The following is a 15211-nucleotide window of genomic DNA, read 5'->3' as shown; positions in this document are numbered from 1 at the left end:
TATACCATAGGACTCTAGTGGCCAAAAGCCTGTTTTAGCACAGGCAGCACCATTGGGGACTTTTACCATTTTTAAGTAATTAACTGGGTGGGACTTCCTATAGGTTAAGGAAGGATCGCATAATTCCATCCAGGTCACCACGAGGGGATCCGCCAATGAATTATACTTGTGGGCAAACATGCATGTGATGGTAAATCGCCAACCTTGGCGTTTTACCTGTTCAAACACACTTCAGGTGGCAGTATTCACCCTTTCAGTTTGTTTGCCAACTGATAAAAGTAGAAAATGTACTTCAAAAATAGAGATCGCCTCAATGGTGCTTCCTGTGCTCTGACGCCATAATGTGAAAGATATGATGAGATGTCTAAATCCATGCTTCATACCTCTCTGAATGTTATCCTGGATTACTGCGCACGATGACACGTATGATTTCAGTTTTTAGAAAACTAAAATTGTCATTTTCTCTTGCTTCTTGCTTTACAATTTGTTCATCAAGTGGTGTAACAAACCCAGCAATATGACATAGAAAAAACCCTTTACTTTGAGTATAATCCAACCACCAGCATGGAACACTTCGGCAGGCTGGACAACTGCCGCCTGCAGACCGAGAAGGAGGACTTGCACTAAAGATACACACACTGGGTTTAAAAAACAAAAACAAAAGAGAACATACCGAAGAAAGTACTTGTAAATACTGAACATTCACTATATACAGACACATGGCTATCACTGGGCTGCTTGGATGGAGGGGGGGGGGGGGGGGGGGGGTGAGCCAACAGTATGGCGACAGCCCAATGTCCAAGTATCACACATGCAGTGGAGTTTGCAGGGTTAAAATGCCTTTAGACAGCAGTGTCGGACATCACTAAAAGCTACAGTCATACAATTGGATTATAATCGGGGAGTTCTCTTTTCCTTTTGGTTGGATGAAATCAAAAAAGTCTTATAGGAGCAGCTTCAACTGACAAAATAAAATCACTCACGAAGAAAACTAGATCATTTATGTACAGATGCACATTCTTTACATTTCAGTCCGTCCTGGCGCTGCGGCTGCGTAGAGACCACTAGCGGGAAATTTAAATGACCAATAACAGATGAGAACCCAGAAGAAGGGGCGGGTCTCGGGCTATATACACCTTTCTGATTGGGCCCGAGCTCCTTCAATCAGTAAACATTGAAGTGTTTGTCGGAAGCGGCGAGGGTGCGCCTGTATTTCCTCAGTAACCACGAGACTAAAACAGTGATCAGTGCATTGTCGTAGGCAGACAAACAAACGGACCCCCCCCAAAAAAATAAAAAAATGAATACACACGGAATGAACCTTTCTTGTAAACTCCCAAAACCATCCGTTCAGTCTGGGATGGAATGGCCTCATCTTCCCGACTTTAGTTGATCTCTCACCAACACTACTCTTATATTAATGTGTGTGTCTACTTTTCTAGTAAAGGTCTCAGGGCACCATGTCACACATATACGATTTCTAGCTAATGTTTTCTTGATAAAAAAACATGACATGTAAAATCAGATGGTACTATGACATTTTATCTATAAATAGAGTTAAAATAAATATGCTTGCGTCACATTATAAGTAGGATGTCGCTCCTATCTGCACCTTCAATACCTTGTGAAAGTGACCACTGGCAATAGATCCCCCACCCAACGATTGCAAATGCCATTTTATGACATACTGAACAGTTGAGTAACTTGCACAAAGACTTGAATGATGGTACATGACCATGCCATAGTAACCATCCGTTATCAAATCCTGTTTAAGAACCAACTTCTTCCTTAAAAGGCCTTCTTTCCTCAGTCTCCCTAGCCACCACAGTTCTAAAAGGAACAGCAGAGTTTCGAGCACAATAAAAAAAATCTACAGGGCAACAAGATGAAAAAAATAAAATAAAGATGAATGTGAAAAACGTATTCTCTTTTTTTTAAAGGGAAAAATTAACCAAAAAGGTAAACAATTTGATGCTGCCGTCAACCGTACTGCCTGCCCCGCAGCATAATGTCTCCAGTACAGCAAACAAATAAAGATTCCTTTTTTTTTCTCTTTATATATTCTCTTCCTCCTCCTCCCTCTGCCTCTCTCCCTGCCGTTCCTGGCAGCGGTGCACCGTCCATGGGCAGGAGAGACCAGGGGGGACCAGCAGAGGAGAAGGCCCCCCCAGGAGGGGCTCTGAGGTTGTGGTGGGTACAGTAATGGAGGTGGTTTCATGTAGACTAGTAGTAGTAGTAGGTGTTGGTCTTATGGTGGTGTATGTGGTGTCCCGTAACAGCATGCTAGTTCCTGGCTGGTTTTCTCAGTCTGAATCGGTGAGGAAGAAGGTCCGAGCCTGGCTCCGATATTGAACCTCCTCCTCTAGACACCGCCACTCCAGTCCCCCTCTCCTCTCTTCTCGTCTACACCAGCTGGTAGCCCGACCCGGACGTCTGGTCGTACTCGATTGTGTACTGTGTGGTCCAGTCTATCGCCTTGGGCCGGATCAGGCCGCAGCAGCGAATCTCAAAGAAGTCTATGAGGTTCCGTACACACCCGTGACTACGGAGAGGGAGGGAGAGAAATTAAATATTTATATCATGACCTAATAACTACTTCTACATGTCTTTGGGATCCATTGATACAAGTACTACACCATGTGTATCAGGTGACATTTTGGCTTGTAGTGCAGCTTTGCTAATATCAGGGAAATATTAACAAATGGGAATTCGGGGGATGATGCTAAATCACGCCAGCTACTGTCTGTAGCAAAAGTAACAACGGATTATTGTGGATTCTGTCAGTATTGGCCCACATAAACATTCATTTCACCCTAACATGTAGGACCAGTTTCCCAGATACAGATTAGGTCTAGTGCTGAACTATAAGGCGCTTTCAATAGAGAATCTCCATTGAGAATGCTTTTGAGAATGCTTTTGAGTCCTGGACTAGGCTTAATCTGTGTCTGGGAAACGGGCCCGTAGACTGGATGAACCATCCCTTTAAGTAAGCACCAGAACGTACCAATTGTTACCATATCGAACAGTCAATATTGAGGGAATATAAAACATTAAAGGCAACATTGTCCTGTACTGACCCAGGATTAGGTCAGTATTTCTGGGTAGGAGGACACAGACTGGCAAAGAAGCACCTGGAGGGAGGGCTAGTACTCACTTGAAGGGGCTCTCGATGGACGTGGCCGTTACTTTAAAGTGCTTGTATCTCCTGGCGTTCATTCTCTCGTTGGTGGTGATTCCCAGACCAGCAATCTGGAAGAGGGGCGGACACACACATAGAACACAATGTCACAAAAAAATTAAAAGGAGACTTGGACAACAAATAAAAAGTGACCCATCTATGCAATCACTGCAAAGGGTCAAGATGAGGGTCAAGGACGTAAAACGCATCCCATGGACAATTATATGATTCTAACTTATCTAAACAGGATATAGGCTACTGTCCTATGGGTCGTTCTAGCACGGACCAGGCTTACTTTACTTACCTCACCTGGCTAAATGCAGGTTAAACAAACAACCAATCAACCAATGGTCTCTCTAACCTGGTAGAGCTGGCACATGATTAGCACAGCCACCCACATGAAGTGGAACACACTGTTGAGGAACATCCAGAACATCCAGGGAGAGCAGGAGGCGATCTGTGTCAGGTACAGCCAGAAACCATCCTTGGTGTAGTTGGTGGCGCAGTGGATCCTCCAGTCTGGGTAGAGGGGCAGAGGGGTTAGGGAAGAACTCTAGGGTGATAGAGTAGGGCTGACGATCAAATCATCCAGCTATGATTGCCAAGTGTATGAGCGATTACACAGACAACCTATGATTAAAGGCTTATATTACAAGTTCATAGAAATGAAATAATGGGATAACAGCACTAATAAGTGGATGAATTAACCAAAAATGTGGTCTACCATAACCAATAGAGAGAGCGATAGCAAAATAACATGCAACAATTTCAAAGATTTTACTGAGTTACAGTTCATTTAAGGAAATCAGTCAATTGAAATAAATTCATTAGGCCCTAATTTATGGATTTCACATTACTGGGCAGAGGGGTGCAGCCAAACATCCTGTATACAAGCTAGGTTGTTTACAGCTGTAGAATTGCATAAAGAAATCATGATGTGTGTATAGAATAAGAGGCTTGGTGGGTTGGGGGTGTTCCACTCACAGCAGATGCAGCCATAGATCATCCAGCTGATCATGCAGAGCAGGAAGAACAGGTAGCCCATGAAGTAGCGGTGATTCCCACTTCCTGTTGACAGCAGACAGAGAAAAGGGAGAGGGGGGGTTAAGCCTAATCTGTTTGGTCCCTCACTCTCCTCATCCCTTACCCTCTCTCACTGTCCTCATCCCTCACTCTCCTCCTGGCTCCACTCCAGGTCAATACAAATATATGAGAGAGAGAGCGAGAAGGAGAGAGAGAGGAGAGAGAGGAGAGAGACCGAGAAAGAGTACAGAGTAGGATTGAAGGAGGCCAAGTAGTTGTCAGACCTGTCAGTCGGCTCGTTGGGTCATACTCAAGAAACAAGAGCAGGTGTGTGGGGCTGCTGTCAGTCACTATTTGGACTAAGGTAAAGGATGTGAAGGGGGAAGGGGGATACGTTCCAAAACAGTCATGGGTTTTGTTGGCTATCCAAACTGTGAAATGGAAAGGGTAACAACTGGAAAGTGATTTTAACTCAATTTAAACTTGGAGACAAGTCATGTCCATGGTACTTTGAACCCCTCAGGACTTATAGGCTTGGGATGTGTCCCAAATGGCACTCTATTCCCTATATACTGCTCTATTGTTGACCAGGGCACACAGGGTTCGGGTCAAAAGTGGCACACTAGGGAATAGGGTGACATTTGGGACACCCCCTTTGTAGGCTTATTGTCCCTTTACTGAGGAACTGAAGGAACTGAAAATAGTGTCCATCCTGGCATTACCTCACCTTTCCTGTCCCACAACTCTACTTCCCATATAGACACCTGGCCAAAACACAGGACCTCTAGTCCCCCCCGCCCCCCTCAGATCTCACAGGCAGACATGTCTGGACACGCGTCGGCTGTTCATGAGGCCATCTGTCTGGAAGTTCAAACAGTCGAGGGAAAAACAGGCAGCAGCTGCTGCTTCACGGCCAACGGCAGCGTGCGCGCACACACACACACACACACACACACCTCTTGCCTTTCTATATTCTACCAGAACAGCTAATGAATTCAGATGGGTGGCAGCTTCTTTATTTATTTATTTTAAACAGAGCCATGTGCTGCTTCTTAGGCTGGAATTTGGAACTCATAAGAATGTTCTAATTCTGTGGACAAAAATGACAAATCAGCTACACTAATGCCGGTTGCTGGGCAATGGGTTGTTGCAAAGCTAAATACTGCCCTGGTGTGTTACATACCGACACAGTTGCCCACCCAAGGGCAGTGGTGGTCGAACTTGGCGATACAGCGGTTGCACACGGCACAGTGTTTGGACCGGATGGGCTTCCGTATCTGTGTGGATAGATACAAATGTAATGAGGCTTGATAGAATTACAAAATTTAACCCAAACCATGCAAAACACCTCAGTACAAAACCATTAGAGTAATTAATAAAATAAAGTAATTTCTTTACCAAACAAGTACTGCAGAATATGCTGAGATCCAGACTGCCCGTCTCCGCCAGTTCAACAATAGTCTGGTGATTAAAGAGCAGAGGGGGAGAGAGAGGGGAGAGAGAGAGAGAGAGAGAGGGGAGAGAGAGAGAGAGAGGGGGGAGAGAGAGGGGAGAGACAGAGAGAGAGAGAGAGAGAGAGAGAGAGAGAGAGAGAGAGAGAGAGAGAGAGAGAGAGAGAGAGAGAGAGAGAGAGAGAATGAGCAAGACGTGGAAAGAATGAATTGCATTTGCAATTTATCAATTTGTATGGCTGCTGCAGCGCAAGGGCCAGTTAAAGGACAAGAGCATCTTAGTCCAAGTGCCAGTCTCTGTTTGTGCTATAACTCCCTGTCATACATGGTCATGCCAAACAAGGACAGCAATGGAGTTGGCAAGAGCACAAACAGATCTGGGACCAGGCGAAGGCTATCGGTGAGTGAAATTGAGATGGACAAAAAAACATTTCACTTTGAAATGTGTATCTGATAGAGGGGGGTCATGGGAGCAGAAGGAACCTTGCTGAGCCATGGCTGCAGGGGGAATGAGAACACTGCAGAGGGAACATGACTAGCTAGCTACCCTCTTGAGAGCAAGGAGGGAGAGCTGGTATGAACTACGAATGAGCCAGCAGGCTTCTGAGGTGGCTGCCCAGCCCAGTAGACCACGCTCTGGTTAGCACTGCAGAGCGCTAACGATGGGGGCTATTTTTTGCCGTCTCATCAATCCCACACAATTGGAATTGAGCTGGGGTCAGTAAAGAGCTGGAAACCCTATTATACTCCATCAGTGTGATAGTGAGACACTACTTCCAGAGCTGTGGGGAGAGAGAGAGTGGATGCCTCTAACACTGGGCCCCTCGGCCAAACATTGTTGTGCGTCCCAGCCTTATGGTGATTCGTAAAAAAAAAATGGTGCAATGTGCCTAGTTTCCGAATCAAATTCTCAACATGCACTTTCCATGCTCCGGGGGGGGGGGGGGGGTTCTCTTAGGTACAGATCTAGGATCAGCTTCACCATCAGTGGGGAAAAGGCAAAACTGACCCAAGATCAGTGTCTATGGGCAACCTCACCTTACTCTACTTCAAAAACAAAATGGTGGTGTGTTGGGTAGTGGAAGCGTCATGGAAGTACCAGCGTCATGGTAGTACCAGCGTCATGGAAGTACCAGCGTCATGGAAGTACCAGCGTCATGGAAGTACCAGCGTCATGGAAGTACCAGCGTCATGGTAGCACCAGCGTCATGGTAGCACCAGCGTCATGGTAGCACCAGCGTCATGGTAGCACCAGCGTCATGGAAGTACCAGCGTCATGGGTAGTGGCAGCGTCATGGTAACACCAGCGTCATGGTAGCACCAGCGTCATGGTAACACCAGCGTCATGGTAACACCAGCGTCATGGTAACACCAGCGTCATGGGTAGTGGCAGCGTCATGGGTAGTGGCAGCGTCATGGAAGTACCAGTGTCATGGTAGCACCAGCGTCATGGTAGCACCAGCGTTTACCTTTTTCTTCTGTTCCTCTGAGGCTTTGATGATCCCTGGGTCTGATTTCCAGGACTTGCCGAAGTTGTAGAACAGACCGACACTGTTCAGGAGGAAAGGCAGGTGGACGGTGGCGAACGGGAGATGTACAGAGGAGTTAAGGAGGACGGCTGATTGACTGAAAGGTGACTACAGCTCTTAAAGGGAAGGTTCACCCAAATAACACAATGATATATTGGTTTCACTACCCTGTGAGCAGTCTTTGGACAAGGTCAGACAGCAAATGCATATGAATCTACAATTATCTGACAAGAGTGAACTACTCACTGGCAAACCATGATTATGATGATGACAGCTTTAACGTCTCCTTGGTACATTTCACCCATCTTGGCCAATGAAAGCACTGGGTCAGTCATGCACTGGGAGGACATGATGAGTATAGTTTGAGTTTAGAGGGCCAGTGCAGTCAAAAACGTGATTTTTCTGTGTTTTATATATGCTTCCATACGATGAGGTTGAATAATACTATGAAATTGTGAAAATTATGATAATGCCCTTTTAGTGTAAAAGGCTGTTTGAAAAGACTGCCTGAAACTTCAGCCTGCTTTGGTGGGATGGAGCTTTGGCCTGCCTGGTGACATCACCAGGTGGTAACTTGGTTAATAGACCAATAAGAAAGAGAGTTCCAAACCTCTCTGCCAATAACAGCTAGTTTTCAGTTTTCCCTACTCAGACCACTCCCAGACAGTCCTATCAAAATCTTGCTTGAGAAATTACTATTTGTTAAGATGCGATCTATTCTTTTTGACCATTTTTATTGAAAAACGAATCACAGTAAGGTACTTAATTGTTACCCAGAAATTATTTGAGACAGAGTTAAAAACGGCTGCATTGGACCTAGGCGACTGGGCTGGCTCAGACTAGCCATAGTGACATCATCCCGACAGGCAGAGTGCGTCCCAAATGGCACCCTATTCTCTATGTAGTGCACTACTTTTGACCAGAGTCCTATGGGCCCTGGTAAATATTAGTGCACTATAAAAGGGAATAGGGTGCCATTTGGGACGTAAAAAGACTCGCCCTCCGCCCACTCCAGCCTACGAGGAAAGCAGCTCAGTGGAAGCTTGACTCATACTCTCACCCAACCAGAGTCCCGAGTCACACACACACGTCATAATTTGCACAGGAAATACAACAGAAGCAACGGAGTGTGCCTAACAAAAGGGAGTGGTTAGGCTTTACCCTAAAATGCCAATGTTGATCCATACAATCTCTCTATTATCTAGAACTCAGGTTTAGTTTTCACAGGGCCTGTAGTCATGTAATTAGGAACTACAAATGAAACAACCACATAAGCCTACTTAGGATTTACAACTTCAGAATTGTATTTACATAGAATGTATTCCTGTATTTAGGAAATGCCTACACCCAAAGGTACATTGGCATTTCTTTGTGCATTTAACCAATCATAAACACACAGTGTGTAGTTAGAATGTTGATTCCATACATGAGAGAAACATATCTGATTGACTGACCAAATAGACTTTAGATTATGGAGTTGACTTAACGTCATTAATTATTGTGTCCACAAGAGCTGTTTAAAGTGTTTTTGGCCATCTAGTGATAAGGGTGTGTGTGTGTGTGGGTTGAGGGGTGTTAGGGGGACACAAGAACATCTGTGGGCTGGTAGCGTCAAGAAGGATTTCCTCAATTACAGTGGGGAGTTACAAACTCAACTAGATTCCAGGAAGGAAACTCAGAGCCCTATAGCCCCCCTAGAGCTCTACATAGGAAATAGTGTGCTATTTGGGTCTCAGCCATACTCTACAGCGCTTTCAGTCTCTAAAGGCTGAATGAGGTCATAAATCTGTAGAATTATCACCAAAGAAATCTGGGCGCCGTAATGACCTCTTCCTCTGTAAGTCTATTTAGCTACTTCATAAGATAAACTCTCTAAATGAACTACGTGGGGCTGCGTCCCACACGGCACCATATTATTTCCCATTTAGTGTAGTGGAACAAAGTGAATTTCCATATAAAGTAGTGCACTACAAAGGGAACAGGGTGCCATTTGGGATGCATGCATGGAAGTCCTTATCGTCCCACTAAATCAATGGGCCGTGATACTGTTGGCATGGAGCCGGTAATTCTTACAGTGATCGATGGAGATTCTCATATGGACGACGTTTCAATGTTTCCCTTGAGGTGTTGTGTAGGCCCTCCCCGTAGCAGCTATTAGTCTCTGGAATGGCTTAGGAGGAAGGGGTATTACACAAGATGGCTGACGCTCAAGGGTCAAGCCAAGCATTTATGAAGCATGCTAATTTACGTAGACTAATGGTGTTCTGACACTGTCCATACAGCTCCAGGGTGAAATGTATCCTATGTACAGATCTAGGACAAGCTTCCCCTCCCACAATCCTAACCTTAACCATTAATAGGGAAAATTCAAAACTGACCCCGAGATCAGCGTCTAGGGGCAAACTCCCCCTACACCTCTATACAGTGTGGTGCAGGGTAGTCTGTGCTGAGAAGTCTGTTTTTCCTCACCGTCTCTTCTCTGACTGCAAGTCATCATCATCATCTGGCTGAAGACTGAATGTCCTCCTTAAAGGAGCATATTACAGGGCCAGCTCAGTGGAGGAATCCATCTTGTCAGGCAACTAGAGACAACAATGACTAGATTCATACTTGACTTCTACTCTCTCCTCCTCCCCCAGTCTCCTACTAATAGAGACATCTACTCTCTCCTCCTCCCCAGTCTCCTACTAATAGACTTCTACTCTCTCCTCCTCCCCAGTCTCCTACTAATAGACTTCTACTCTCTCCTCCTCCCCAGTCTCCTACTAATATAATTCTACTCTCTCCTCCTCCTCCCCAGTCTCCTACTAATAGACTTCTACTCTCTCCTCCCCAGTCTCCTACTAATAGAGACATCTACTCTCTCCTCCTCCCCCAGTCTCCTACTAATAGACTTCTACTCTCTCCTCCTCCCCCAGTCTCCTACTAATATACTTCTACTCTCTCCTCCTCCCCCAGTCTCCTACTAATATACTTCTACTCTCTCCTCCTCCCCAGTCTCCTACTAATAGAGACATCTACTCTCTCCTCCTCCCCCAGTCTCCTACTAATATACTTCTACTCTCTCCTCCTCCCCCAGTCTCCTACTAATAGACTTCTACTCTCTCCTCCTCCCCCAGTCTCCTACTAATAGACTTCTACTCTCTCCTCCTCCCCAGTCTCCTACTAATATACTTCTACTCTCTCCTCCTCCCCAGTCTCCTACTAATAGAGACATCTACTCTCTCCTCCTCCCCCAGTCTCCTACTAATAGACTTCTACTCTCTCCTCCTCCCCAGTCTCCTACTAATATACTTCTACTCTCTCCTCCTCCCCAGTCTCCTACTAATAGAGACATCTACTCTCTCCTCCTCCCCAGTCTCCTACTAATAGACATCTACTCTCTCCTCCTCCCCAGTCTCCTACTATTTCAGTAACAATAAAACTGTGGAGGTGACCCAGTACTTTAACTACTTTCAGGAGAAAAGCTTTTCTCCTTTGAGTCCCACGTAGAAGAAAATACGTGCTGGGGCTGAAAAGGCAACCACTTTGGGCTCCACCCAAGACACCTGATCTGATTTCAACTGCACTCCCGAGTGGCGCAGTGGTCTAAGGCTGTGCTAGCTGTGCCACTAGAGATCCTGGTTCGAATCCAGGCTCTGTCGTAGCCGGCCGCAACCGGGAGACCCATGGGGCGGCGCACAATTGGCCCAGCGTCGTCCAGTGTAGGGGAGGGAATGGCTGGCAGGGATGTAGCTCAGTTGGTAGAGCATGGCGTTGTGGGTTTGATTCCCATGGGGGGCCAGTATGAATAAAAAATAATGTATGCACTCACTAACTGTAAGTCGCTCTGGATAAGAGCGTCTGCTAAATGGTAAAAATGTAAATGTAATAACCAGTCTGCAGCAGCAGACTGAGGAAACCAGGTGGAGACAGAGCCAGAGACACCAAGCCCACACCTGGAAGTCAATGCAGACACAAAGCCTAGACAAAGGCCAAGCCTCCTCCACTGATTACTATTGCAGAGACGTCGCATGGCTGTCTCACAACCACCGTACAACCACCATGGCTATATCAGATTCAACCCAGATCACAACAATCATAGACATTTAGGCTACATGTCTGGGTACGGACCTCGGTCTCCTGCGCACGCCAAGACTGTGTTAGCCTGCTGAGCTACAGCCAAGGCATTAACTCGGGAGGTAACGCGAGTCTTCTGGTCTCAGGCAAGGTTACCACCTCAGTTACATAACATCCACTTCCCGAAGAGGCACAGTTGGACTGGAGTGAGGAGGGACTGCTTGACTGCTTGAGTTTGTGAATGCTCCGGGGTGAAGTTTCCCCTGGGTACAGATGATCAACTAGGTAGGATCAGCTTCCCCTCCCCCAATCTTAACCATTAGTGGAGAAAATGCTAAACTGACCCAAGATCAGCGTCTAGCGGCAACTTCACCCTACTCCTTTTGGGAATACAGCCATCCCTTGCTGTAGCCGTCTACTGTTCTGAGCTGCCAGGCTTCTCTACATGATGAGGTACAGGTCACTGTTAACAGTGACTATGTGGACCTTGATATGCTTTGGATAGAACAGCCCTACAACAAAGAGATAAGAGGCATTGAAGAGGAAATCTCAATGGGAGATTGAAAAAACCTGCCTGACTATTAAATCTCAAAGCTGCGTCACACAAGAGAGGACCTGTGCACAGGTGTGAATTTCACTTACACTCAGTGGTGGCTTTTATGTGAACTCTTACAGATCAATGTTCCCATGAAATACAAAAAATTATAACCAGAGAGAAACTAGTAACAAGAGAGCCCCTGTTCAAAAAGCAGGAGAGGTTACAAGCGATTGACAGTGAATGCAGAGCTACAGTAGACGGGTAGCAGACGGGCAGATCCAAGGAAACATGCAACATCATGCACTTGAAATGGATTCAAGAAACACTCCTCTCCCATCAGCAGTCAAATGAGGCAGATCATTAAAGTGCTTTAACAAATGAGCCAAACCCTCCTGACTTTAAAATGTGTACTTAGCCGTTTCCGCCACGTTAAGGGAATTTTCCATTACCAAAAAGCGACTGGAGGAGCCATCTTGGAGCTACAGAAACAAATTGAGCCCACGAGTCGCTTCAATGGGTCTGACCCAGTCAGCTGTGCTGCACACTCAGAGTGTTCATCAAAGACTGTTTCCACACAGACCTGAACGCATACCGAGTTCAGTGATACAACCTCTTGTTTGGACACTGGAGTATTCACATGGGCAAAGAAAGAGCCTTTATACAGGATGCTTGAACCTTCAGCAACCCAGAGCACCTAGGACAATAGTTTCCCTCGCCTCTCTCCTTCTGTCTGTATGTCTGCCAGTCTGTCTGTGTGAGATCCAGTGCAGTTTGCAGGGGAGGTGAACTGATATGGGAATAGTTCTGGTGGAGCTACAGTGTCTTGTCTGAAAAATTTGCCTGCAATGTTATTTCACAAGCCTCTGAAAAGGATCCAGGGGTGGAAGCATTGCATGACTTTTTGATACAAGTTACTACAGAAATTGTCTGGCTTCTTGTCATAATCAACAAACTCAAAGCAACCAATAGGGTTGCATCACAAGTGCCTCTGATGTAATCTGTGACGCAAATGCAATGGTGGGTAGTATATAGAAATAATTAACCTACCGTCAACTGAAACATTTGCATTGTCTTGTTGTGGGCCAAACGTTTACGCAATAGTGAAAGAGCCCTTGAGGGTGTTATGACTCTTTGTATTCTAGTCTGAGAGCAGGTGAACGCTCTTTAGTTGGCCTCACACTCCAGTGCACTGTGGGTAATCATGACGAGAGGGGTTCCAGATGGAAGAAGGGAAAGCCCATCTGTCTGTTTGGAATAGGCTGCAGTTTGACTGACACCCTAATGGACCAATTGCCGCAGGGGAGGTATTCATACACATTTGCTCTCAGTCAAAACCCATCAATCAAGTATTAGCAGAAGTCACCTCCCTCCTTGATGAAATAATTGATTCTTAGGAGGTGAATATTGACACACACAGCTGTCTTTCCATGTTGCGCTGTGAACGAAAGCCCCGTTGTACAGCACAGCAGCTTACTGATGTATCATGCTTGTAATGAGAAAAGGCCAAGGAAACCAGGAGACTCTTATTGTGAAGGATATCATTCCAGAACCAGTAGAACCAAGTCACGTACATCCAGAACTTGGTTGCCAGGTAGATTCCCAGGGGCAGGGCGCTGTGCATGGAGTGGTCAAAGAAAGACCTGGGGAGGAAGGAGAGAGAAGAGAGAGAAGAGAATCACTGTTAGAATTCAGCAGTAAAAAACATCAAATCTCACACTCCACGAAACCCTTAGAACTACATATCACAGTCATCCAGATAGAGAGAAATAAACCAAGCCCTAACCTGCTAGCATGTCTCATGTTAGAGAGAAATAAACCAAGCCCTAACCTGCTGGCATGTCTCATGTTAGAGAGAAATAAACCAAGCCCTAACCTGCTGGCATGTCTTATTTTAGAGACCAGGACCAGATGGCTGTGGTGATGGGGCTGCAGAAGGGTGTGTGTGTGTTTGTTGCTCAACACGGCTACATTGATAGAAAGAGATACTGTCAAAGGTGTGTGTGTGTGACGTACTTGGAGAGGAACTGCACAGTGACCCACATGCCGCAGTACATCAGGCCCTTGAGGAGCCAGGAGTCGATGTCCAGGTCAGCGATGAAGCCCACCAGCCAGATCACCAGGAAGGGGGTCCCCAACATGATCTTCTGTCTGAACTCCTGGGAGAGGGGGAGGACCAGAGATAGAGGGAGAGAAGGAGGAGAGGAGGGGGAGGACCAGAGATAGAGGGAGAGAAGGAGGAGAGGAGGGGGAGGACCAGAGATAGAGGGAGAGAAGGAGGAGAGGAAGAGGGGGAGGACCAGAGATAGAGGGAGAGAATGAGGAGAGGAAGAGGGGGAGGACCAGAGATAGAGGGAGAGAAGGAGGAGAGGAGGGGGAGGACCAGAGATAGAGGGAGAGCAGGAGGAGAGGAAGAGGGGGAGGACCAGAGATAGAGGGAGAGAAGGAGGAGAGGAGGGGGAGGACCAGAGATAGAGGGAGAGAAGGAGGAGAGGAAGAGGGGGAGGACCAGAGATAGAGGGAGAGAAGGAGGAGAGGAAGAGGGGGAGGACCAGAGATAGAGGGAGAGAAGGAGGAGAGGAAGAGGGGGATGACCAGAGATAGAGGGAGAGAAGGAGGAGAGGAAGAGGAGGAGGACCAGAGATAGAGGGAGAGAAGGAGGAGAGGAGGGGGAGGACCAGAGATAGAGGGAGAGAAGGAGGAGAGGAAGAGGGGGAGGACCAGAAATATAGAGGGAGAGAAGGAGGAGAGGAAGAGGGGGAGGACCAGAGATAGAGGGAGAGAAGGAGGAGAGGAAGAGGGGGAGGACCAGAGATAGAGGGAGAGAAGGAGGAGAGGAAGAGGAGGAGGACCAGAGATAGAGGGAGAGAAGGAGGAGAGGAGGGGGAGGACCAGAGATAGAGGGAGAGAAGGAGGAGAGGAGGGGGAGGACCAGAGATAGAGAAGGAGGAGAGGAAGAGGGGGAGGACCAGAGATAGAGGGAGAGAATGAGGAGAGGAGGGGGAGGACCAGAGATAGAGGGAGAGAAGGAGGAGAGGAAGAGGGGGAGGACCAGAGATAGAGGGAGAGAAGGAGGAGAGGAGGGGGAGGACCAGAGATAGAGGGAGAGCAGGAGGAGAGGAAGAGGGGGAGGACCAGAGATAGAGGGAGAGAAGGAGGAGAGGAGGAGGAGGACCAGAGATCGAGGGAGAGAAGGAGGAGAGGAAGAGGGGGAGGACCAGAGATAGAGGGAGAGAAGGAGGAGAGGAGGAGGACCAGAGATAGAGGGAGAGAAGGAGGAGAGGAAGAGGAGGAGGACCAGAGATAGAGGGAGAGAAGGAGGAGAGGAAGAGGAGGAGGACCAGAGATAGAGGGAGAGAAGGAGGAGAGGAGGGGGAGGAGGACCAGAGATAGAGGGAGAGAAGGAGGAGAGGAGGGGGAGGACCAGAGATAGAGG

The 15211-nt window shown here is 47.0% G+C and overlaps 1 protein-coding gene across 1 annotated transcript in view; it reads right to left on the bottom strand.

Moving 5' to 3' along the window:
* Nucleotides 1-920: 920 nt before the first annotated feature.
* Nucleotides 921-15211, bottom strand: part of LOC311129053 (palmitoyltransferase ZDHHC17) — a 37753-nt gene continuing 23462 nt past the window's right edge. The window contains exons 9-17 of the mRNA XM_084161313.1: nt 13792-13934; nt 13318-13418; nt 7122-7246; nt 5600-5662; nt 5385-5478; nt 4163-4246; nt 3540-3697; nt 3155-3249; nt 921-2542 (exon numbers count right to left, since the gene is read on the bottom strand). Of these exons, the coding sequence (XP_084017439.1) occupies nt 2404-2542; nt 3155-3249; nt 3540-3697; nt 4163-4246; nt 5385-5478; nt 5600-5662; nt 7122-7246; nt 13318-13418; nt 13792-13934 (1002 nt within the window). The 3' untranslated portion in view covers nt 921-2403. The remainder of the gene's footprint in view (nt 2543-3154; nt 3250-3539; nt 3698-4162; nt 4247-5384; nt 5479-5599; nt 5663-7121; nt 7247-13317; nt 13419-13791; nt 13935-15211) is intronic.

This window comes from Coregonus lavaretus (genome assembly GCF_964263955.1).
Source record: "Coregonus lavaretus genome assembly, chromosome: 5".
In the NCBI taxonomy this organism is placed as follows: Eukaryota; Metazoa; Chordata; class Actinopteri; order Salmoniformes; family Salmonidae; genus Coregonus; species Coregonus lavaretus.
The sequence above is the reverse complement of the archived record's forward strand: the minus strand, read 5'-3'. Positions and strand labels throughout refer to the sequence as shown.